General features: G+C 38.8%; 1 protein-coding gene across 1 annotated transcript in view; it reads left to right on the top strand.

The window, feature by feature from the left end:
• The window catches only part of csmd3b (CUB and Sushi multiple domains 3b), a 575187-nt gene that overhangs the window by 179769 nt on the left and 370590 nt on the right, over positions 1–24828 (top strand). Inside the window, 1 exon segment of the mRNA XM_037535436.1 lies at positions 965–1159. Within this exon segment, the coding sequence (XP_037391333.1) occupies positions 965–1159 (195 nt within the window).

Here is a 24828-nt window from a genome sequence, read left to right as displayed (position 1 = left end):
CACGAAACACAGCCTGCAGCAGAGCTTTATTCCTGATCTCTAGAATTACATGCATAGAGATTCTCCATGAGGCTCCTTGAGAGCTTTCCATGTCAGTGTTCCCTGTGACATATGCTCATCATGAACATAGTCTGTTCAAAAATGATTCTGTTGATATCTGGTGGATTACATGGTCTAAAATCGAACAAAGAAAAATGAATAAGTGTTCAGTTATTCAGTGAATCAGACAAATCCCTGGACCATACCCAAACACTGCATCATACCAGCTTATGTACTGTTTCCTTGAGAGCAAGGAAATCAGGATATCACATTAGCTGGATAACAGTTCCTCAGTCTGCTTAGTTAGCTGTAGTAACCTTAATCTAATAATGTATGGTGCTCAGTATTGAGAGCAAGTCATTGATCTAGCCACAATGGAGAATTTTTATTTATTTATAGTTTTTTGTATGTGTGTTTTTTTTATTAATGAAGGCTTATAAATACTAGCAGTGACTCAGAAAATATAACGGTATTAAAACCTTAGATTATGCCAGACAAATGCTCATATTAAACTGCTATAGGCCCAGGCAGTAGAGTGATATAATCGATTATTGTTACTGGTAGACAAGTGAGCTGCTGACGTGGACGTCAGATAATTCAGTAATCTCTGTTTTGGGAAAGAGAACTGATGGATAACTAGAGAAGACAGCTTGCTAAAGAATGTTAGTATATGTATGTAATGTTTTATTGAGTTTTACTGTTATTAGATTATTATGAAGTATTAATAAGGCAGTGTTTTTTCTTGGTGTGGAACTTGTATACAGTTAAAACATTAGCAATGTTGGCGCATAAAAAAAACTTCATGTTCAGTGATTGCCTGAAAATCCTTGCTGACGTTGTGCCAGTTCTAAAACACATTGCTTATGCTGTGTGGCACAGCAGTTCTGATGTGGTTACATTACCATCTCCGTTTCCCTTTCCATAGAATTGCAGAGCAGTTCCTGCGGGAACCCAGGTGTCCCACCCAAGGGCATCCTGTATGGGACACGCTTCAACGTAGGGGACAAGATCCGTTACAGCTGTGTAACAGGCTACGTGTTGGATGGCCATCCTCAGCTGACCTGTGTGACCAACGCAGGCAATGCAGCAGTATGGGACTTCCCTGTCCCCATCTGCAGAGGTAAGCACCAAGATAGTCAGCTCTTTATGTGACTGATGCATGGTGGGATGTATACACTGCATTTGTGTGTATGTGAATATGTATTGAGTGAGTGTGTGTGTGTCTGTCTGTCTGTCTGTGTCTGTGTCTGTGTGTGTGCGCAGTGTACTAGAGTGGCGTACAGTGCCTGTGGTTCTAGACTACGCTGATATTACATCACTAAATAATGAGTCAACTTGCTTAACAACACACTAACTTATCATAAATTCAGCATCTATAGTGAAAGTCATAATGCTGTAATGAAAATGAACCACAAGTTCACTTTTCATCTGATCTTTGCCATCTTTATGTAAATCTCAGCTCCCAGCAGCAGACAGATAGCTCAAATAAATAAACATCAATCAGTGTTGAAGGTGTTATAGCCTGAAACAGAAGTTCTGTTGTTGTTTTTTTTTTCAAAAAACAATTGTGTCCCATATATGTTATGTTTTTATTTACATGAATTAGCCTCAACCAAACTGATAAAACCACACCCAATCCAAATTCCGTTTGTTGAAACTATGAAAAAATCATTTTTATCTGCCCAACTGCAATCAGATGATTATCTCATAATTATGCAGGCCTATCTGGAGCCTTTAGCCAGTTCCCAGCGGATTTCTGTGGACTCACGGCTCCGTTTTACAGTTACAGTTCCAAGTTACATTTGACTGCAGGAAACAAGCAGAAAAACTAAATATCACAGGTTACCAACGTGATATTAAACAGTATGATCTAGTCTAAATTGTTAGCATGTTTTAAAAAAAGCAGATTTTCACACACACAACAAAAGTAATGTGGAAGTAAATACATTGTAATGTACACTGATACTTTGATTTTGAGAAAATCTAATGTGACAGGAAAAAATGTATAACGTTTTTGTAATAAAGTGGAAGAGGCCACACAGCAAGCTGCGACATGTGATCTGATATTAATGATCTTGTTTGTTGTGGATAACCTGCAGTAGTAGCACTTGACATCTCTATAAAAAGCTTGCACTTACCAGAAAGGCTTTTCATCTGATGCTGCAGACCAGGAGATGCGAACCTGGCTAAGAAATTGATATGTAATAAGCTGATTTGAATTTCAGGGGTCAGTCTAAATGTGCTTGTGAATAAGGAATCAGTTTTAGTGCATCAGAGCTTTCTTTACTGCAGGATTCAGACTTTGAGTCTACCTACGTACATACTGCGTAAATCTTCATCGATGAGGAAAGAGGTTAGAACAACAATTCACTATTTTAAACCTGTAAGCTGGTGAAACAGCTTAGTGAAAAAACAATGTTTGATTATTTAGATTGAGCCAGCCGTAGCGTTTGATTACTGATAAAAGTGCAAAGTTAAAGTATAAGGCAGTCCTTTAGACTGATCTGGAAAATGCAGCATACACTTATTTTTGGTCAAAGATTGTTACTGATTAACTAGAAGCTACAGTTGATTTAGGTTTTAATTCAGAAAACTTCATCAAATCACTGACTAATTTGTATATTGGACTGTGATATATGAGTTTGTTCAACAATATCGCAACATGGGCAAAAACAATACAATATCAATAAACAATAATATCATGAATACTTTGGCATTTTTTTGATACACTATATTCATAATACTATTTAGTTTGATAGATATTTAGTTTGATAGTTTGGAACAGAGCAAAAAAGAGCTAGTTGTGCTAGAACTGAAAATACCAGAAAGAAAACCATGGGTATATTGGTGTTTATTCAGTCTTTCATATACTGTGCTAAAACCAGTTAAATAGACCCAATTATGTACACTTTCTAAAGGACTTTGCAGTTGGTCAGTGTTCTTTAAGTACTAATGATGCCACAACATGCTCAAGAAAGTATATATTAACATTATTTGATGTAATTCATTACAGTAATGATAAATATTATCATATTGTCCGTCCCCATAATACTAGCCTCCAGAATATTTATATTGCAAACAATATAATGTTGCTCTCCAAAATAAATGCCTCTGAAATACCTACTATTCATCCATTTGTCATTTGTGCAATGTAACCCACTGTTGCCAAGTTCAAGTGGTATAGAAAAGGTTAAATCAACAATTTTTATTTTTAATTGTGATAATTTACTAATGAGAACTCTCAGGTACAGTTGCAGGGAATGTTCCTACATTTCAGGCTCAAGCCTGAGTGGAAGCACACACAAGCATCATGAAATGATGTGCAAAGAGTATTATGATTATTCCTATCACTTATTCAGAGTAGTTGTTGTCAAGTTAAGTAAAGGTGAACTTGTTAAATTGTAACATGAAATTTTTCCCTCATTTCCCTTATTTAAAAGCCTAGAAATGCACGACTGTACGCCCCTGTTGTCATATATGATGTGTGCTTCCCTGCATGGGTTCTTTGATGTACATGCCCACTTGTGTTAGATGCCTGTGTCTAATCTCTTGGGTGTTTGCCTTTGTAGGTTGTGTTGTGTATGCATGAGTGTGTGGGTATGGGTGTGGACGTGCGCCATCCAATGATCGTCTTGAATTATGGTATCTATGAGAGCTCCATAATTTAAAGTATGTTTTAAAGAATACAACATAGAACATGTCTGGATGTTTGTCAGGCAGTAAAGCAGAATCTCCATGTTCTTCCTCTCCAAACACACCCATCCTTCTGTTGGAAAATACACTAAATAGATGGAAATTAGTCTGGCAGTATTCATGCCCCGATTCCCTGCAGCGTATCAGGCTTAAGAGTCTGTATGTGTCCTTGCTGCAAACATATCAAGATTTATTGTCCCATGTTCAGGCCAATTATAATGTGCATTAGCCATGACTATCCTGAAATAAGCAGTCTGTATTTTTTGTCTTAGCACTGTGTTTAATAGGGAGGCAGAAATGACAGCACCTGCATCATGTTCGTTTTGGTTGGACGCAAATTGCCAAGCCCACTGAGGTGGAATGGCAAATAGCCTAAAGTGCTGAAATGTGGAGCATTTACCTAGCCCTGAGCGTACTCTGAATTAGAAACACTTTTATGTGCTAGTATGTAGCCTGAACTGGAATTGCATGCAGTACTGCCCACCATCACCGAAATCTCTAATTATATGAAGCTGTTTAAAAGAGTGAGGTAACACTTTACTGTAGGACTGCATTTATTAGGCTACATGACACCTACATAAGCCTTTAATTGCAATTGACCTCCATAAACGTTTATATACACATATTCCAAAAGGTGTCATTTGTCCTAACATATGTTATCTCTAATGTCAGGTTGACATAAGGTCTGTGTCAGATGGCATTAGGTTGTCATGACACCTTCTGGGATGTAATGACAGACTTTGTAGTTTAACATATGTTAAATTTTTGGAGTAGTTCACCACGTCAGGCTGATGGAACAAAAAAGTGAACATTTTCTGATTTCTCTTAGGTAAAGTGAGTTTGGTAACACTTTACTGTAGGGTACTATTCATAAGGCTACATGACACCTACATAAGCTTTTCAAGACAACTGAAATAACCTTACATAAATGTTGAAAAATGCTTATTCCAATAGGCATCATAATCTATAAGTTACACATACCAATTTTGATCAGTCACCTAAAGTAGCCTTTATGATATATTACACCTGTTGGAATGAGCATTTATGAACATTCATGTAGGGTTATGTCAGTTGTCATAAGTTTATGTAAGTGTCATGTAGCCTTATGAACAGTACCCCACAGTAAAGTGTTAGTGTGAGTTTTAAGTCAGTTGCCATGGCGATCTTATGCAGACGTCATATAGCCTTATGAACTCCGGTGTTACCAAGACGTGGCCAATACTGAATTGGCAGACACTAGAGGATCAGTTGTCAGTATGGGTATGGAGGGAAAAACGTGCCATCGGTGCATCATTATGTACATTATCCGGCCACAGTTTCTGCACTCTTTATCCGTTTTATCAGCTCCACATACCATGTATGTGCTCTCTGTAGTTCTACAGACAGTTCTTGCAGACTGTAGTCCATTTGTTTCTCTGCATACTTTGTTAGATCCCCTTTTGCCCTGTTCTTTAATGGTTAGGACTCCTACAGGACCACCACAAAGCAGGTGTTATTTGGGTGGTGGAGCATTGCATCCGTGACACTGACTGTGTGTGTTGTGCTGATACGAGTTGATCAGACACAGCATCACTGCTGTGGAGTATATATAATAAATAAATATATCGTTCGTTAGGAACAAAAATCCCATTTTAAGCTCAAATCAGGGGACCTTTAAAAATGCAGCTTCCACAAATGTCACTGTTACTGTCACAGTCAGTAATGTATGCGTCTGTGGACTTGGGCTTGGTGATGCAAAAAGCACTTAGGAATTATTTGTTGTTCTCTGCTCCTTTTTATTTCCACCACTAATTGCATGATGAATGCTTTCACTTTCTTGCCTGTTAATCTGGGTTTGTCTGCACTGCACTGTGGCCTCAGACATGAAAATTACGGTGTGCTGTATAGCATTATAAATCCTCTTCCACAGCTTTGAAATCAGAAATTGGTGCTCTGTTGTGGAGAAATTCATTCTTTAATGTAAGGAGCAGATCTTTTTTTTTTACTTTGTTAAATGGATTACATCTTACAAAATGTACATGTAACTGCCATTTTACCTTGGTGAATATTCTGGTCATTGTGTCTGTTTCGGTGAAAACTTGATATGAAAACCCATTAATCTATATATACTGTAAATCCAATGGAACAAGAAGAAGCAAGATGCCAACTTAAATTAGGATAACAATGCATGGACCTTAGTAACAGTTAATAATACACACTATTTGAACATGCACTATATGCCTTAGGAGGCCTATGTGATTTAAATTACATAAAGCTGTGACTATTTGTTAACTATTAGGGTTACATGGGTGCTGCAATTGTGTATCTTAGTATTCAAATAATCTCCCTATTTTTTGCATGTATACAGATGAATGGTGTAATCACAGGTTTCAGAAAGGACAAAGGAAAGAAAAAGACTTAATTAACAGTAAAAAACCGTGTGATAATCCTTAGCTCTTCAAAGATTCCAGAGTGCTTTATTTCAAAAAGATAAAATCTTTAGAAAGACTTTAGAAAGTCTTTTCTTATTGTTAGAGAGACCAGTAGGAGAAAAGTATTATCATCATGCAAAGACATTAAAAAGGTATTTCTTATTTAATCGAGTAATCATAAACTTTGAAGAGTCTACAGCAAGACCTGAGATAGAAAAGGGGAAGCTTGGGGAAGCATCCAAAAATTTTTTACAAAGTTTTCAAAAATGCTCACCCATGTATGCTCAGTGCAGTTTGCCTGAGGCAGAGTTGGTCAGTCCATGGCGTTAAAGTATGAAATCAACATGACAACACTGCTGCACAGGTAGCTCGGTCAAGGCGTCACATTCTGAAATGTCTATTCGACCTAGATGACAACTCGTAGCCTTGGTATTATGAGGCATTACCATCAATATATGTCACGGATCCCAAGATGCACTCCACCGCAGCATTTTATGCCTTTTTTATTGTGAAAGCAATCTTATACTTAAGTATTAGGTGGTCTTTCAGAGGCAATCTTATGCTTTTATTGTTTTATTTTATTTATTTATTTTTTATGTAGGCAGCCAAGTCAAAAGCAAAGAAAGCTACAAAAGTCATGGCACAAAAACAATCACTGTTTGCTTTTGTGGCCTCAAATATAGACATTTTGTCTCTGGAAATCTTCCAGGCAGGCTTTCAGGGTGTTTTATTAACATATTGAGCGCCCTACTCGAGTCCAATAAATTTGGCTGCTAATAAATAAGGGGATGTGTTTGTAAATGTAGCCTGTGGTAGAGGTCAATGGTAACAGGCCAGTAAACTCAGAGAAGTACACCATCATAACAGGGGATTGCTGCCAGTGCCCACGACCTGGAATCTGATCTTTTGGTTTTAGTAATGCTTCCCTCAAAAATGACCAGGGCATGATTAAGTGAATGTTTGTCATTGCTGCAATATTTTTGGAAAATAGGTGCTCTTCAACTGTATAAATATCAGCAATGCACTGATCTGAGGTACTGGATGAGTAGTTGTGTCAGTACAGGTCATTTTTTTCCAAGCACAGATCAAAATGAACTTTTGCCAGTTGATTACTGATATTTTTTGTATTGTACATTTGGCCAAAAAATAGAAACATTTAGATGTGCAAATGAGATGTACTTAAAATGCAGACATTTAAAAAAAGATTTTATTATGAAAATACAGTTCAGAGATTTTAAAGAACAGATTTGAAATATAATTTAATCTGTCATCTAGCATGAATCCAGTTACAGGCAATGTATTAGGCAAAGATGATTGATTCTGAATGTAGAGAAAAGCTGATTTTGAGGGAAAACAACACGCATCATTGACCTAAATGTTATCATTATGACAGTTTGAATATGAATATTTTGTTCTAGATAAGAGAGATAAGATAACATAAGGCGTTATGGTCATTCACATCACATGTGGTACATGAGGTGGAACGATATAGTGTACTCAAGGTCCCAGGTAACTCCCAAGAACAATAAACAATAAATAGTAAGGTGCAAATAACAGCAGCATGAAACACAGCAGCATGAGTACGAGGTCGAAGGTGTACATCTTAATACTGATAATGTATACAGTGACATGTATAAAGTGATGTGTAGGGGTGATGTAGTCGAGGCACTGATTCAGTACAGCACCAGAGATAAATAAGTGGACATGAAGTGCCATTGCAGTCTAATTGGAATTTAAGAGTCTTACTGCTTCGGGGAAGAAGCCGTTTCTCAGTCTGGTTGTTTTACTATTAATGCCCCGCAGCCTCCTACCTGAGGGGAGCGGGACAAAAAGTGCGTGTGCTGGATGGGTGGGGTCCTTCATGATGCCAGTTGCCCTTTTCCTGCATCTTGAGGTGCAAATGTCCATGGTGGTGGGAAGGCTGACTCCAACAGTCCTCTGTGCAGCCTTCACCACCCTCAGCAGAGCTTTCCTTTCTGCCGCAGAGCAGCTTCCGTGCCACATGGTGATGCTGGAGCACACAATGCTCTCCACCACACATCTGTAAAATGAGGTGAGGACTGAGCTCCCGAGTCCAGCATGCCTGAGGAACTAGAGGCACTGATGTGCCTTCCAGATCAGGGTTGTTGTATGTTCCGTTTATTCTAGTTATTCTAATTTAAAGAACTGGAACGATGTAGTTTCCTTTTCTTTGTAATCCTAAAAAGGCATTTCGCTTGTTTGGACTATCTCTTCAACATATGGTTTTAGAATGAGAAGAGGCCGTATCACTGTATGACTGTAGGAGGAGAGGGACCTCTAAGAACTTGGGCTAGACTTTTCTGTGGCTCTCCTTTAAGCTAGTAGGCTATGTGTCCGATTTGTGGCCATGCGACCTTAATGAAAACGCTCAGACTAGAATTCATGTGCTTTTTTTCCACTACACATGTGCATCATTCAGTGTTACCGTGGCAGCATCGCCGAATAGAAGTAAAAGCCTGTAAACAGTGGAAAAGCAGCACATCTCACCTTTTTCGCCTTCATCTTGCTCTAATAATGAGCAACTGAGAGCTATTCAGAGCTAACCAAGCTTCTCAGTAAAGGCTCATTCTGCTCTTAGTTTGTTTGTTGATGATGCATAAGACACGTGATTCATTCACGTGAACCATCGTGTCAGGAAGATCGGTTTTGAGCAAAAATCGGATTTGATCAATGAGACTTGTAATGTGAATGTAGTGTATGAACAAAAGTTGGACTGAGAGATCAGACTGAGGAACAGTGAAAAGAAGGTGTGGTGGTGGTGTGTGAAAACTTCACAGAAATGGGGGATGTTATATTGGTAGCAGGAGAAGCTTTATGCATGTTCCTACTCCCAAACCTCAGTTATTTCTTAACCCCATGTTGTGTATGACTGTATTCCCTATAATACATTAACCTCTACTGTGTATTTATGCTCATGGCTGCTACAAAATTTGAGTGCCTCAAAAATGCAGTGGTATTGGATCAGTACTTAGTATCAGCCAATACCTTGAATTCAGAGTCAGTGTCAGGAGAGTTGAGTCGATGCGTTCCTAGTCAGTTTTAGACAGATACAAATCTACCTCATTCATTATAATGCAAATTAACGAGTGAACTGTTGGACTGAATTTACATATGATCTAAACTGATGAAGTGTGCACTGAAAAATTTGACTGCACTTGAGCAGAGGTACAGTAATTCCAGTTCCTCATATGCAGATGTAATAGACACTAGTGCTGAGGTTTGCAGTCAGCCATGGCTGCTCTAAATCTAAATATCCTGACAAAGATAACCTGAGTGTAATGCTGAGAGATGCAAAAATATTGTTAGTGCAAAGAACACTCCTCTAAGTGTAAGACATTAATGTGGGTCAGTTAACTGTCTGAAATGGGGGAATCAGCCTGCATAATGCAATCCTGGACCCCTGGTTATGGCCACCTGTGTACCTGCCTGCTAGACCACACTGTTGCATTTAGTGCTCAGGAATAAAGCCTCACGGGTGGGTTCAGAATGCCTAAAATTACTCCCTTTTGTCAGATGGAATTCCTCAAGGCGTATTATGACGTGGATAATTTGACGCTGGAGCCATGAGCCTTAATGACAGATTTTGATGTGCTAGACTTTAATTTTGACAGGCTCTTAATATTAAAGAGGTTAGAAGCCTCGCTGCAGAAATCATGTCTCTCCTTGCTGCTCTCTGTCTGGCTTTTAACAACCATGGGGACCACCTGCTTAAAGATGTAAATCCCCAACCAATCCCACAACACTCTGAGCAGCACTGTAGTAATGGGATATGACATCCTCACCCTTCATACATGCAATCCTCTAGCCAGAGGCTGCATATTTTGGTGCACATATTGCTTGAGTGAAGCTCCTGTCACTGCACAATTTACACCCGTGAGTATTTTCTCATGTTAGGCTTGAATAATTGATTATTGACATACTAAATGCTCTATAATGACCTAGCATCAATGATTAAGCATCACTGCTCTCATGTCATCGTGTAAGGGTCTCACCTTACCAAGGTATGTCAAGTGCATGCCTTATGTCAGTGGAAAAAAATTGGATTCTACTGATTGAAATCCTCACAATCAGTATCTTCTTTCTATACCTTCATTTTCTACCCGTTAATACCCTGTGAACTGAACGTGGTTCGATCTCTTTTTGCGCTTCTATTGTCTTTAAAGTCTCAGCTCTGTTCAATTTCTTATAGGCTCAGAACTTTTTTTACAAAGAAGCAGGCATGCTTTTTTATTCTTCCTATGCTTTTTATAATGTTATAAATTTCAGGTTCTTGCATATGCAAACATTTGCAAACACAGCTATAGCATAACCCGAGTGAGTACGCTCCTGTTTTCCATGGTTGATTGCTTACACCTTGACAGCAGTCCAGAGAACATTATCCATAGCAGTTATTTACAGCTTATGGGTCCAAAGGAGAAAAAAAATACAGATTTATGTATTTGATTAAGACACTATTTTAATTTCATCTTAGCAGGAGATGGACAATTTGGCTCTAGAAGGTAAAAGTCCTGCCAAACTTTCCATCCAGCTGTTCACTTAACAATGTGCTTAACCACCTAAGTATGCCATGCTTTGGTTTTAAAGATGTATTTGTAGGCGTCGTCATATGTTAATATGTACATTTACAAGACGTCGGGCTAAAGAAGGGAATTGGTTATTCATAAAATCAATTGTGAACACATTTCTGAAGAGCTATGGTACTATGCAAAAGTCAGAGACCACCAATCATTTATTTCATTTCCAATCGCAATGGCTCAGCATCAGTGAGAAGAGAAAAGAAACATACATTTAGCAAAACAAATTGCAAGTGTGCACAATTCCTGATCTGGGGGGACAGTGTCCAGCACAGTTAGGTGGTTCTCCTACTCGAACACACCCATTAAACCTGGCAGTCATCAAATAAATCTCATTAGGTGTGTTTGAGGAGAAAAGTCCACAAATTGCTGGACACGTCCTCCAGGACTGAAGTTGTGCACCCCTGATTTAGTGTGTCTGAAGTTTTTCTGAACTTGTTTTGGAAACTCCTGTTTTATCACATATTTCTCATTTGATTTTTCTCTTCCTAAGGCAACTAGACAATCTCATATCTAATCACCTCAGAAAAATGAATAACTTAATGGTCATTTTGACTGGAAATTAAAATAAATGAAGGGTGGTCTCCACCTGTAAATAGTTATTGGCCTGTGTACTATTAGGTACACCCCCAAGGTCTGCATTTATTACAGTCAAAGTTAATGACTGACTTTACTTGCCATTATCTTTATGGTTCATGAATCAAACATGAAAATTAATTTTGCAGTAGTTTGGGACATATGAAATATACTGCAACATGTAATAGGTTTACAGCTTGTTAACTACTGTTGCTGCACTTGCCTCTCCAAAAAGCTGGAATATAATGCATTCAGCATATGAACACTTTAACAAGCACAGGCCTGATGGCAGCTCCACGAAAGTCCAACATAAATCTGTTATGCAGTCCTGTTTTCAATCAAATCACATGGAAATATTGGCTGTTCGCTGATGTGTTCTATCATTCTGCACGGTGTCTTGCCCGTGTCCTATAGCACTGGTTAAATGCTGAATGTGTGGTTTGCTTTGTGAGTGTAATTGTCAGTCTTTTGTGGTAGATTCCATTTATGGGCTTAACTAAATTCCAGCTGCAATCAGTGTCAGCTTCCCCATGCTGACATTCTCAGAGTTGTAGCAAAGAAAACAGGAATACAACCACAGAATAATTGAATTGGCATGTCTCAGCACTTTTCTGAGTTTTCAGGCACAGGCTCCGGGGCCAGAGGGGAATGTGCTCTTACAGCATTCACAAACCAAGTGTCAGTCTTTTATAGATGTAGTTTGCTCACAAGAGCTCTAGCTCTCTTTTTTTCCTGTGCTCCAAATCCCTTCTTCAGGAAAGGGCTATTTTTTTTGCCCCAAGTGTAGGCGCTAACAACCTGGAAAACAGCAGCTGAAGTAGACCGTAGGGTATGAACTGTATATAGCAACCTCTACGTTTTTGTTTTTTTTTTACGTTTATTGTTTGTACATTTTTCTAGCTGGGGCTGGGCAATAAGGACCTATCTTGATTTTTATAGATATTTGAATGAAATATGATGTGAAGCATGATATTTTGCTGGTCTCAACATCTAATGAAAGCGGTAAGCTACAAAAGGCAATGCATTACATTGATTTTGCCATGGTGAGTAACCGGGTTCAAAAAATGACCCAGTATCTGTTCCTTGTCCTGTTTTTGTTTCTCCATTTGTATTCTCGTTAAACATCACATACTGGTTTGGTCCTATCCCCACTATAATTAGTGTATAATTATGTATATAGTGAACTGTAATTAGCTATATCTTTTGTCCTATCGCCACTATACTTTCTCTGGAAAGGCTAAAACAAAAAACTATCTATTGAACTGAATAATAATAATGAAATATATAAACAGTCAAACCTATAATAATAATGTACATTACTCAGCTTTATTTTTGTGTGTGTGTGTGTGTGTGTGTGTGTGTGTGTGGCAAGAATCATTTCAAAAGTTCTTATCTTTGTCCTGAGGAAAACATTCCAAGGTCTGTCTTGCTGCCTTTCAGAGTTTTAGAGTTTTCAGTCCAGAAGAATCAACGCAAGGCCCACCAAGTGTTTTCTGTGCTCCGACACACCTAATTGAACACAGCAGCTAATGATAAAGTCCTTCATTAGTGCAATCAGGCATTTGAGAACACAGCAAACAGCAAAGTTTTGTAGTGCTCCGACTCCCTGAGACTTGAGTTGGAGAGCCTTAACTAGGCTATTATTTCAAACAGCATTTTGCACAAACGCAGAGATTTTTTGCATCACAAAACTTTGTTCTGTCAGCTGCAGGCTGTAGGGTGTATAGTTATAGTTAGCTACATGCAACAAACATCTATGAAAGACAGCAAAAAGTCTGAAGTGTATTACAGGTTGAAAGCTGAGTTATTTATATATTTAACCCACTAAACTATGTATTCTGTTCAGTATTACATAAATCTTCATGTTGAAATGATCACATCAGCTCAATTTGCATAACGTGACATTTGTTTTTTTATGAGACCTTTCACTAGCTTTGCCTGAATATTGAGATTTGAACATCACCACAACATACCAAATGTCACACCAATGTTGAATTCTGTTTTTCACTCATAAAAAGCGAGAAACATTCAGTCGCGCTGTCGGCTATGTCCATATTAACTTAATGGAACCTTCATTGTGTTATTCTACCTCAAGTGACAGGGATTACATCTGTTCAACAACTTTCATTCTTAAAAATCTATAACATCGTATGCACAACATTATAAGCAGAAACTCACTATAATAGTGGGCTCTAGCTGGCATAGACAGTACACATTGCCGTCTGTGACCCACTGAGGCCACTCACAGATACATTTCCTCAATCTCCTTTTTTTCATAGTACTCTCAAATTTATATTAAGAATAGTGCTTTGATCCTTCAGGGTGTTTTTTGTTGGCAGGAATTATATCAGAAGTGTTGCATTTTGTAAAGTGGGGGGGAGCAATGAAAACACGGCTTGGTTTCTCACTATCAAATTCCTAAATCTTGGATTTCTGAAAGGTTGAGAAAATGTAAGTGTACTGTACTTACTCTCCGAAAAAATGTAGAAAACTGCCACTGGGGCAGTACACCTCTTGACATTGGAGTGGTACCCTCAAGAGTACATCTCAGGGAATATCATTGTACCATAATCTATTGAAATGAGATTTTCTAAGCTGTATTGACTCCACACACCCCGTCTCCTCTACAGGCTTTTTATTTTGTTTTGTTCATTTTTAAATATGAATTTTTCATCTGGTAAAACTTATTTAAGGTATTCAATTGGACCTTAAAACCACTGTCATCAAACCACATTCATTGATGATTAAAAAAATCTACCTGCACAGTACCTTTGTTTCTACCAGTGTAATAGGGCATGAAATATCACTTGTTTTAAATGTTTAAAAGTTAAACAATGCTAAATGCATAAGACGTCCTTTCTGCAAAATGACACATGAAAAGTAAAGACGCACTTATTATAGCATGGCTATGGAAACAAGATAAAAAATGTTATCTGTTATTTGTTGTCCGTAGCCACATTTCAGTGAGTTTTAATTCTAAGAAGAGTTTCGAGGTTCACTTTTTGTCCTTTATATTTTGCTGGAAAGAATACAGATTTACGTGATCTTGCGTGAAGATACTGGTACATTTTATCTGCACGAGTGTGTTCATGGCAGGTTGAGATTATTGGGTGAAGTGATGCGAAAAGCGTTGGCTTGTTGATAAATTTCAGTGATAGTAACATTTATTCACATTCAGATGGATCTAATGCACTTTCTGTGTGTTATTGTGAGTTAAACATATTGGACGAACAACAAAATATGACCTATGCAATGCCGTAACTTTGCACAGGCCACATGTTGTGTCAGCAAATAACCAATAATTATGCATTAAAATAGGCAGAATGTTGTCACCAGCAAAGGATACGTTAACTTATTTACACTTAGAAAATCCGAAAAAATAGGTCATTTGACTGGGCGGCCAAGCTTTGCATATGGCTGCACATAGGTTTTACTCCTTGTGGTTTAATGTGCAAAAATGTTAAACATAGGCAGTTTTGCCTTTTAACCCTGGTTGTCTCTGACACTGTGCTGTTATGTGTATGTCGATGTTGCTAATGCGGACTCCTAAAAATAGCTCGGGTAAGCACAGTGTGTTCCTGCACCTCTGTCTCACTAGCTTCCTCACTAACTGTTGCATGCTATGACTGTCACAAGTGTTATTTTTGTAATACATCTGAGGCTAGCTTCACCTTGAACCTTTTTTTCAAACGTATAGATATGTTGGAGGAGTGAAAAAAAGGAAAAGGACAGGATGCTTGTCAGCTCTTTAATGTTGGTGTTGGCGTGCTGTCTCTGCTGTGTTTGGATTGAGCTCATGTCAACCATGAATAATTCACTCTACCTGAACCCGCTATGATGAAAAAAAACAAAACCGGAAACTTCCGCACTTCTTTTATCTACTTTCCAAACAAGGCCTTAATGACAGGCACACAGTATATTTAGGAACACCTAATATTAGAAACGCTGAGTGACCTCACAGTCTTTTGATCGGCTTGAAACAAATCTCTGCACTCAGCACTCCTCCCGAACGCTCCTGCTGCGTTCCTCTCCTGGCTCCTCACTCATGTGCTCTTAAGGGACGCCTTGAAAACATTTAGTTACACCAGTTTCTTCTATTGTCTACTCCAGTCCATCAGACAGGCCTTCTGCATGTCCCACCCATTAACTCAGCACACTCGGTAAGAGAACTCCTGAAGTGTCTGTCTGCCTACTGATATGATAGCTGTCGTTTGGTTGGTTAATGATGATTGATGCTTGTGGAGCTTCAATACTTCAGGAAATTGCAAAGATTTCTTCTGTTTCGGAAAATTTCAAGGCACTGCGATCTCCTGTTTCAAGTTAAAATGGTAAGCCAGAAGAGGCACGATGTTTGATGTGAGGCAACAAACTACAATATGGTAAAAGGCATCCATATTTAATAAATAATTTATTATTGATAATTATCGCAATTAACATTTCAGTACCATCCAAATAAAAACATAGTAACTTTACAGGAGAAGGCAAAAACACTTTTCACTTTCAATTGAAGTTCATATAAAAATATTTCCATCCAAATTATTGACATGGCCTCTTTTTTTGGCTCAGAAGTGTTACCAGTAAATCCAGTCTGCATGTATATTTTTTTCTCCTAAATGTACCATGTGGTCATTTCCTCTTCAGCTTTTTCAGAGTGGTCATAAGTGGAAAAATGAACTGGATGTGGGTGGATGTTCATGACATTATTTGGAAATAATGTCAGCCTGAGTCCTTGTAGTTCAGTGCTTATGAGTTAGCCAGAACCAAAGAAACAAGCTTTCAGCACTGGTTTTATCAGCGATGATGGCATGAATTATAGTTTTTCATTTGTCCTGAATACACTACAGCATAATAAAAGTAAAGCAGGTCAAAGCCCTCTAAATTTGTTTGACTGAGGTATTGTGCACAGCAAGAGCTCTGACTTATTGCAACAAATCATTTTTAAACTCAAATATTCCAGCCCTCTTATTGGAGAGATGCAAAATTCAAAGGCTGCCCCATTCTTGAGGCTAGATTCTTTCTGGACTCTTCTCTGCTCTGCTGTGCTGAATGATAATTGGGCACAACAATATTCTGACATTTTAATGCCCAGCTTGCGTTGGCGGTCTGCAGCAAGAAACACTCACCTATCAGAGTTTCAGCTGCTGACGTTTCACTGTGAGTAAAGCTGGATATTAAGCTCTCAAAAGGTCATTCATAAGTTTTATTGATGGATTTCCTCCTGCGCACTTGTAGGACGTTAAGAAAAAGGGAGCGAATTTCAGAAGTTTTGAAGGTCAGGCACCGCTGGCAAGTGTTGAGGAATGTCCCTGTAAATATTCATTGTGTGAGTGAGAGGATCAATAACCCTCTAAGGACATTTTGCCCCTTTATTTTGACCAGCCAGCTATTTTGGCAAGTTGAGCTAAACTTTTTAAAACTGGAACTGCAGTTTTCATCTACAGGCTTTTTTACAAGATGCAACAGACCAGGACAGATTCTTTGTGAATGCAACATTAAATATTAATGTTATTTTGGATATTAAAGCCAGAATATAGTATTAAAAATTAAGGACACGTAACTACATTTGAATGTGCTGCGGGGTCTGATTATTGTGTAACATATACATTTTTTTTATTTGCCTTACAAATGAATTCTTAAATAAAATATGTCTTATAAACAAATGTTGGAGTGATTAGCTTGGCACAGCGTGTCTCTATTATTAATGATAATGTGACCGCATCAGGCTAATGCATTATGATATGAACCAAAACCATAAAAAGCTTTGTATAATTAATGAACTTCGTTTTCAGTTGAGCCTGTGAAGGATAAATAAATACGGATAATATTATTCATTCTGGGCAATGGAACTGTAAGTGTTGGCGACGGCTCATAGTGGTGAGTGTACCTAAAGGCAAATCTGGAAGCTAGTTATTTAGGCAGCTTTATAACTTCATAAATTCTACTTGCCAGTGTAGTCATACCTGATCAAGAGAGGGAAACTGTTCCACCAGCTTGGATTGCAATGTAAACGCTGCATCTCCGAGAGGAGCCATGTTCTTCGTGTGGGCATCAACATCTCCTCATTGCCTTTACGAGGCTCAGAAAATAGAATGGCAGGCAACAAGTCACACAGCATCAACAGCTCTCCACCCTGAGGGGCAGTTAATATGCCTTAGCTAATCCCATCTGCGGAAAGAAAGAGCATAGCTATGAATATTTAATTGATTGGTAAGGCTAGAACCTACTTCTCATTTAATGTGTAGCAGACACAACTGTAGATAGGAGCATGTTTTTTGACAGACTTATACATAACTAAAGGAAAACAGCACAGTTGATCCCTGTGGATGCATATCAGTTAACTGGTAGAAGAAGGAGAAAATGTCAATCAGTCTCACTTGATTTTAAGCCTCTTTTACATAGATGTCCATTCTTATATCATAGGCTTTGAGGTTACATTATGATGCTAGATGTTAACAGAATATTAGTGCATTATCAGTCTTAACAAATCTTTGACTGGAGGTAGGAAGGCTTTTCTCCTTCCAAGGCTAGATGGATATGAGAGGAAAAATGTGATGTCACTGACAGAGCTGTAGCGACAGCACAGTTTCACCAAAGCACAAAGCCTGTTCTTCATTTGTGTGTTGTCATTTCCCTTTTGCTCTTTTTTTTTTTGAGAATCTTCCTGAATATGTTGGAAATCACAATTATTCAGGATCTCTTTCTTTGACTTTCAGTATAATTTGGCTCACAACCATAAAGACCTTGTCATCCAAGTGCTGGGAAAGGATGAACTTCCTTATCTCAGCCTCTCAGTATTCACCACTCACACCTGATGAACGAACTCAAAGACTTCACTAAAGACAAAAGACATCAAAGGCTCATTCAAGGTTCTCTGTTATTCATTGCTGGAGGAGAACTCTGCCTTTGTTGGAGGAGTTGACATGGCAGCCATCTCTAAACGTCCATATTCAATATTCATTTGACTCATCGCTCTTAATTGTTGTTTGTCATTCACTGAAAGTGCATGTCCAGGAATCTAATGCATCAACTGAGCCAATTCTGTGGGTCATTTGTCTCTTTTATCCTACCCCATTTATAGGGTGGAAATCGAGCCCTGCTCATGGCCCATCAGTTCACTGTTTGAATGGCGGACGAAGCCATATCTCTCTCTGGCATGGACTGATGACATTATATTCACTATATGGCGGCTATGCATAAGCAAAAAGGTTTAATAAGCCCTTTGGCATTGTGGCTTGTTGAGTGCATTGGGTCAAGGAGAATTCAGTGTGAATCATATTAATGATCTGCACAGTGGATAATAATCTTTATGTTGGGTGATAAATCTGCTCCAGTGCTGCGTGAGCGAGCGTCAGAGCCACAGACTATGAGCAATAATGAAATTTCAATGCACTCTATTATTAGAGTGATAGCTGAAAAAGACTTTGAGATTTTGAAATTCCCAGGATTTTCCTTTAGAGAGTTGCACTCCAGTAGACTTGATTAGAATCCAGGCCTGAGACAAACATGAAAAGCAAGCTTACTCTGCACACATCCTTTTTCAGTTCTTGCAAAGGTGACAGTTATGGCTGGAAAATTGTCCATAGCATCTCAAGCAAACTACACACTGTCAAAAAATAAAATATAAATTGTGATGGATTGACCTTTTGGGTTTTTCCATTTTTCATTTCTGCTGCAGAGTGAACAAATTCAAAAGGATGACCAATGCATCTGTTCATCCTTTTTTATTTGTGCCTTCTCCATCAAAAATGAAAAATTAAAAATATAACCAACAAAATCAGTGATTCATGATTTATGCTTATAAAAGTTTTGGGACACCTACACATTACACCTACAAGAGATTTATGACATCCCATCCCATTCTTCTAGGATATTGGAGTGTATCTGTGGGAATTTTTGCCCATCCAGAAGAGCATTTGTAAAGTTGGAAACGTAGGTTAGACAAGAGGGCCGGCCTCACAATGTCCATTCTAGTTCATCCCAAATGTGTTTGAGGTTAGGGTTGAGGTCAGGGTTCTGTGTGGGTTAAGTTCTTCCACACCAAACTCACCCAGCCATGCCTTTATAGACCTTGCTTTGTGTACTGGGGCTCAGTCAAGCCAGAACTGAAAATGGCCTTCCCCAAACTGTTCCCACAAGGTTGGAAACAAACAGTTGTCCAAAATGTCTTGGTCTGCTGCAGCATTAAGATTTACTTTCACTGGAACTAAGGGGCCTACGTCAACCCTGAAAAGCAACCCCATAGCATTATCCCTCCACCACCAAACTTTACAGTTGGTACAATGCAGTCAGGCAGGTAACATTCTCCTGGCATTTGCCAAACCCAGACTGCCAGATAGAGAGGTGTGATTCATCACTCCATCGAATACTTTTCCACTGCTCCAGAGTCCAGTGGTGGCATGCTTTACACCACTCCCCCTGACCCTTGGAATTGTGCATTTTGATCTTAGGTTTGTGTGTAGCTGCTCAGCAATGGAAACCCATTTCATGAAGCTCCTAACATGCAGCTTCTTTCGCTGATGTTGCTTCCAGAGGCAGTTTGGAAGTCTTTAGTGAGTGATTCAACAGAGGATAGGCACTGTTCGTTGGTGGCCCCACTCTGTGATTTTGCATGATCTAGCGCTTTGTGACTAAGCTGTTGTTGCTCCAGGGTGCTTCCATTTCGCAATAATAGCACTTCCAGTTGACAAGGGCAGATCTAGCAAGACAGAAATTGCACACACTGACTCATGGCAGAGGCGGCATCCTATGACAGTGCCATGTTTAAAGTCACTGAGGTCATCAGTACGGTTTGCAAGGCTATGTGCTTAATTTTATCCACTTATTAGTATTTGGTGAAGCTAAAACACCTGAACTTAATAATTACAAGGGGTGTCCTAATACCTTTTTCCATATAGTGCGTCATGACGTTAAGACTTGACTGCATTATGTGTTATATCAAGACAGCATTAAGCTGATGTAAAAAAGATGCCTGTTTTATGATATAAAACATAGTTTCTTCTTGGAACATATACTGTGAGAATCAGCTATTCTTTTGCTTTTGCTAGAGTCCCCAGTGCATGCTTCATCTGTGGTGGCTCATGAAATACCACTTAGACTTAACTTCGCCACTTCTATTGCATTAAGTTTATCAGGGAATGGTTATGTAGGTCACAAGATATCCTCTGTGCCTGCTGTCTTAAACAGTGCAATCTTACTTACAGTACTATGCAGAAGTCAAAGACCACCCTTCGTTTGTTTCATGTCCTGTGAGAATGATCATTAAGTACAAGTATTTATGTTTGCAGTATAAGAAGAGCAGAACACATATTTAACAGAAAATGACTCAGAACCCAACAACTAAGTATAATTTCAGCTTTATCAGTATTTAGTGTGTCCACACTTTGCCTTTTTCTAACAACTTCGGTTCTTTTCAGGACAAACCACCAGGGATATTTTTCCACATCTACAAAGTTCAGTTTTGGATGTATTTTCTGCATCTCATCTCTCATTAACTTCTTTGTTTGATGTGCAATGTTTGTTATTTTTTTTGTCTATTTTCTTTGTGTGGTGCCTTCTTGACCAGAGTGTTGAGGTGTCTTCTCACAGTGGAAGGACGGACAAAAGCATCTGTGGATTTTTTCAGATCTGAAGCAAAAGTGGAGCTTGATTTTCTTATCTTTCATAGATGAAAGCTTTAAATACAGCATGGTGGCAGTTTTGGTAGTCTACCAGGTCTTTCATGGTTGTTAGGAGTTCTGTGATATCTCCATCTTTTAATGTTCTGGAAAGTCTTGTTTTTTCACTTATTTTCCTTCGACTTGGCCCGTCCTTCTGCAAGTTTTATAACTAATCTCCTCAGACTTATCTCTGAGACTTATTATCTCAAAAATGAATAACTTGTAATTAATAGCCATTTTGACTGTACACTCAATAAGTGGAGTGGTCTCTGCTTTTTTCACAGCACTGCATATAAACTAATAAACAAAAAAACAAGGAAATAACTGTTGACAACATTTGATAACAAATATTCTCAAGGGGAGAGTAAATGGATTTCAGTCTGGAGTGCATTGCCCATGGTTCATCAGAAAACTACAAAATGGTTCATTTTTAGGCATCAGAACCGTCATGGATGAATAATTTCAAGCCCCTGCTGATCAAAAGCAGCAGTGGCATAATGAAACATATGCATGGCATCCTGGTGAAAGCCAGCCCCCCCTAATGAGCTCCTAATGGAAGTGAGATCTTTGTGAAATGATCGATCTGAATACTGAAAAGAACAATAGCTGATGTTTGGGTGGATGCCAGAGGCCTACAGAGTGGTTCTAATCTTTTTGCTCTTTGCGTATAGTTAGGGCTGTTTGATCGTGCCTTTGATGGTGGGCAGGGTTACCCACGCTGCTCTGTTATGGAGCGTTCACTGTAGTCACTTCAAGCCCATCAACCAGTTATCCTCTCTAGCTATTGACACTCTAATGTGGGAACCATCTCCGACACTTAGGCCTCAGCAGCAAATGAGTAGCTTTCAGTTTTCAAGGGGGCTGAATCGGAGGTGAAACGATTGAGTGAATAAAAGTTCAAATGTGCGGCCGAGCCTTTTCTTCTAGGGTTTCCACTCCTGTGCTTTGACACTAATTGCAATGCGCTCTATCAAAAGTTTTTCCTTGTGCACTCAGTCTATTTGAACACCTATCATGCAGCGGCCATGTCAGCTGTGGTGGGCATATTTTTGATGGAGCAGAGCAGGATGAATATATGAAAGAGAGAGAGGGGAAACGTAATGAAATTGGGCACTGGGAAGGCAAGCACTCTGCTACGAAACCCATGATAGGTCTCACAGCTACATGGGAAATAATAATGCTGGTGCACAAGCAGAGACCCTGTGGCACAAGTGGAATGGTGTAAAGATGCAAAGAGAGAAGAAAACAAGCACAAAAACGGCATGAGATTTTTCTAACCGCATTGAAATTTAGGAGCTCACCCCTGCAGAGATTCTTAGAAGCATAGCCCACGCACTACAGCACTTTTCTTAAACGCATGCCGTGTGGATGTTGGAATTTGCCAATCCTATAAAACCTGCATCAAATCCTATTTTACAAAAGGGACATGTTTGTCTTCTATGATTAGTGGTATTTGTTGATGTGCCTGTACGAGCAAAAGCAACAGCAAATTGCAGAATTGTACATGGGGATATAGTAATGCTGGTGGGGGGATTACGGTATTGTGCGCTTGGCTCAGTGTTGAGTGTTGAATCAGTGCCACCTATTCCTTCTTCCCTAAAAATACGGCACCCATCTTCACTACACAACATGTGTCTCTGTGGTTTCCTGGGCGACGAGGGGTCACATGCGTCTTGCCAGCCTGTCAGCTGATAAGAGACAATGGGAGTCGGCCCGAAGGTGACAGGAGGCAGCAGCAGGGTGCCAGTGGAACCTGCAGTGAAAGAACAAGACAGCGTGCTTGAGCTTCTTCTGTGCTTGAAGAATGAAGGCTACAGAATGTAGAATTCAGACAACTAGAGGGGATATCTTTGAGAGCCACATTGCTTCTTGAGACAAAAGGGTCTCGGCTGGATGGGAAGACTGTACTGCATGGCATCATCAGTGTGGAGAGGGTGATGTGGAACGTCAGAGACTGGCTGGGAGAGAATGGGCCGATTTGTGTTTCCTGTATGCGGATGACACTAATGTTTGGGTATAGCAGTAAAACTTTAGCCATTTAAATGTACAGGGCATTGTTCATAAGGCTACATGATAAATACATAATAAAAAAATAATAATTAAAAAAGAAACAGAAAGAAGGAAACATATATAAATAAAAAACAAATAATAAGGCCATAGGGGTGCCCGATAAAACTGCCAATTACAGTAAAAGTATTTTTTCATTGATGGTAAAAATCCGTAAAATTAAAGTAAATCGTTAGAAATTTTTGTTAGTTGAACTAGTTTTTCTGACATACAGTATTTTACCACAATATCTCCAACTGCAACAGCTATAGTGAAAAAAATAAATAAATCTGTGAAATAAAATGTATCATTTAGTTTTGCAAATTTACTTCTGTAAAATACCAACAGCAGTGATAAAATACAGTTTAGAAAGCCTGCATTTACTTGACATGTATGTAATTCTGACAGGTTTTGTGTCCCGTGAATAAAAGATGACTATTTTCTGAAACCATTATGTAAAATCATTTTACCCTTTGCCAAGTCAGTCATTATTTACATTTACAGCATTTAGCAGTAAATCAAAGTTTGCAAAAGCATTTTTATGCAATACAACACCTGCTACATTTAGCCTTTTAAATATTTCTGTATGTTTATGTCAGTTGTCAGGGCGTACTTTTAGTAGTCTTATGAACCCTCTCCTACAGTATAATGTTACCAGTATAGCTTAGCTTTGTGGCAGTTTTCTGCCTGAAAGGGCTAAGACTGCCTTTAGAAATAATTTTAATTGTTGTCAAGTTCTATCTGCATAGTTGTTCTTTCTATATAAATGCAAACTGAATGGTGAAAAAGCTTTTACAGGACTTACAGAATAAATAGTGCTAATTAGAGTATAAATAGCACAATGTAAAGAAGTTTTTGGAGTTTGTTGACCTAGAACTGAGCCAACTTGATGCTAGGCTGAGTGCCCAGAACAGTGGAAAAGCCGTCCTCTCCTGAAAAGCCTTTGATGGAAGAGGCATTCATTACTGTGTGATGGTGTTATTTAGAGACAGAACCAGGCACCCGACAAACAGGGAGAAATAGAAGAGTTTGGTAGAGTGCATTTGGACTGCATATGCCTGTGCGTCACAGACTTTAGGGTCATGAGAGCTACTGCCGTCTGCAGAGATGAAAGAATCAACGTTTTAGAAGCATTCCCGGAGTTTTTCCATGGGTGTGAGGGAGCAAAATCACAGACCTCCTCTGGTTTATTAAATGACTGAAAGATGAAAGTTATTGGCTCAAGTGAGATATCTATCACAACTGCCCTGTACATAACTGGTTTAAATGGACAGCAGAACGGTAAACTGAAGCAATGAGAAAGGGTTGTTAGTGTAAATGATACGTTGCTCTTGTAGAAAATGGTACAGTTTGAGTTTCCTTCATAGATATTTTTTCATAATTGACTGACTCACACTGCAAAAGTTGCTGCGCTCTGTTACAATTAAACCTCCTCATAGCTATCCGCATTTGACCTATATGAACCCCAGCCCTTGATTTATAGAAAGAAAAAACTAATTGGATGGGTGCATTTGACAGATGCTGGTGGAATTATAAGTTCTCTTACACTTTGGCTTTTTGCAGATGATGGCAGGCAAAGAACACAGATCCCAGCACTGTCTCACTCACATGTATCATGCCATTATACTCAAATACAGATTAGTTTCCCTGTATAAAGTAAACTTACCAATATTCTCCCATTTTGTGTTTTTGTCTGCTTTATTATGTTGGCTAACATGATGGTACGTTCCAAGGTAGTCTAGCAGGTTCTAGGTAATAAGTTGGCAAGTATGAAGTACAAACCCCAGTACTCAAGTATTTTATATTATTTTG

Source organism: Pygocentrus nattereri, chromosome 27 (genome assembly GCF_015220715.1).
Source record: "Pygocentrus nattereri isolate fPygNat1 chromosome 27, fPygNat1.pri, whole genome shotgun sequence".
NCBI classification, from domain to species: Eukaryota; Metazoa; Chordata; class Actinopteri; order Characiformes; family Serrasalmidae; genus Pygocentrus; species Pygocentrus nattereri.
This window is presented reverse-complemented; position numbering and strand designations above follow the sequence as displayed.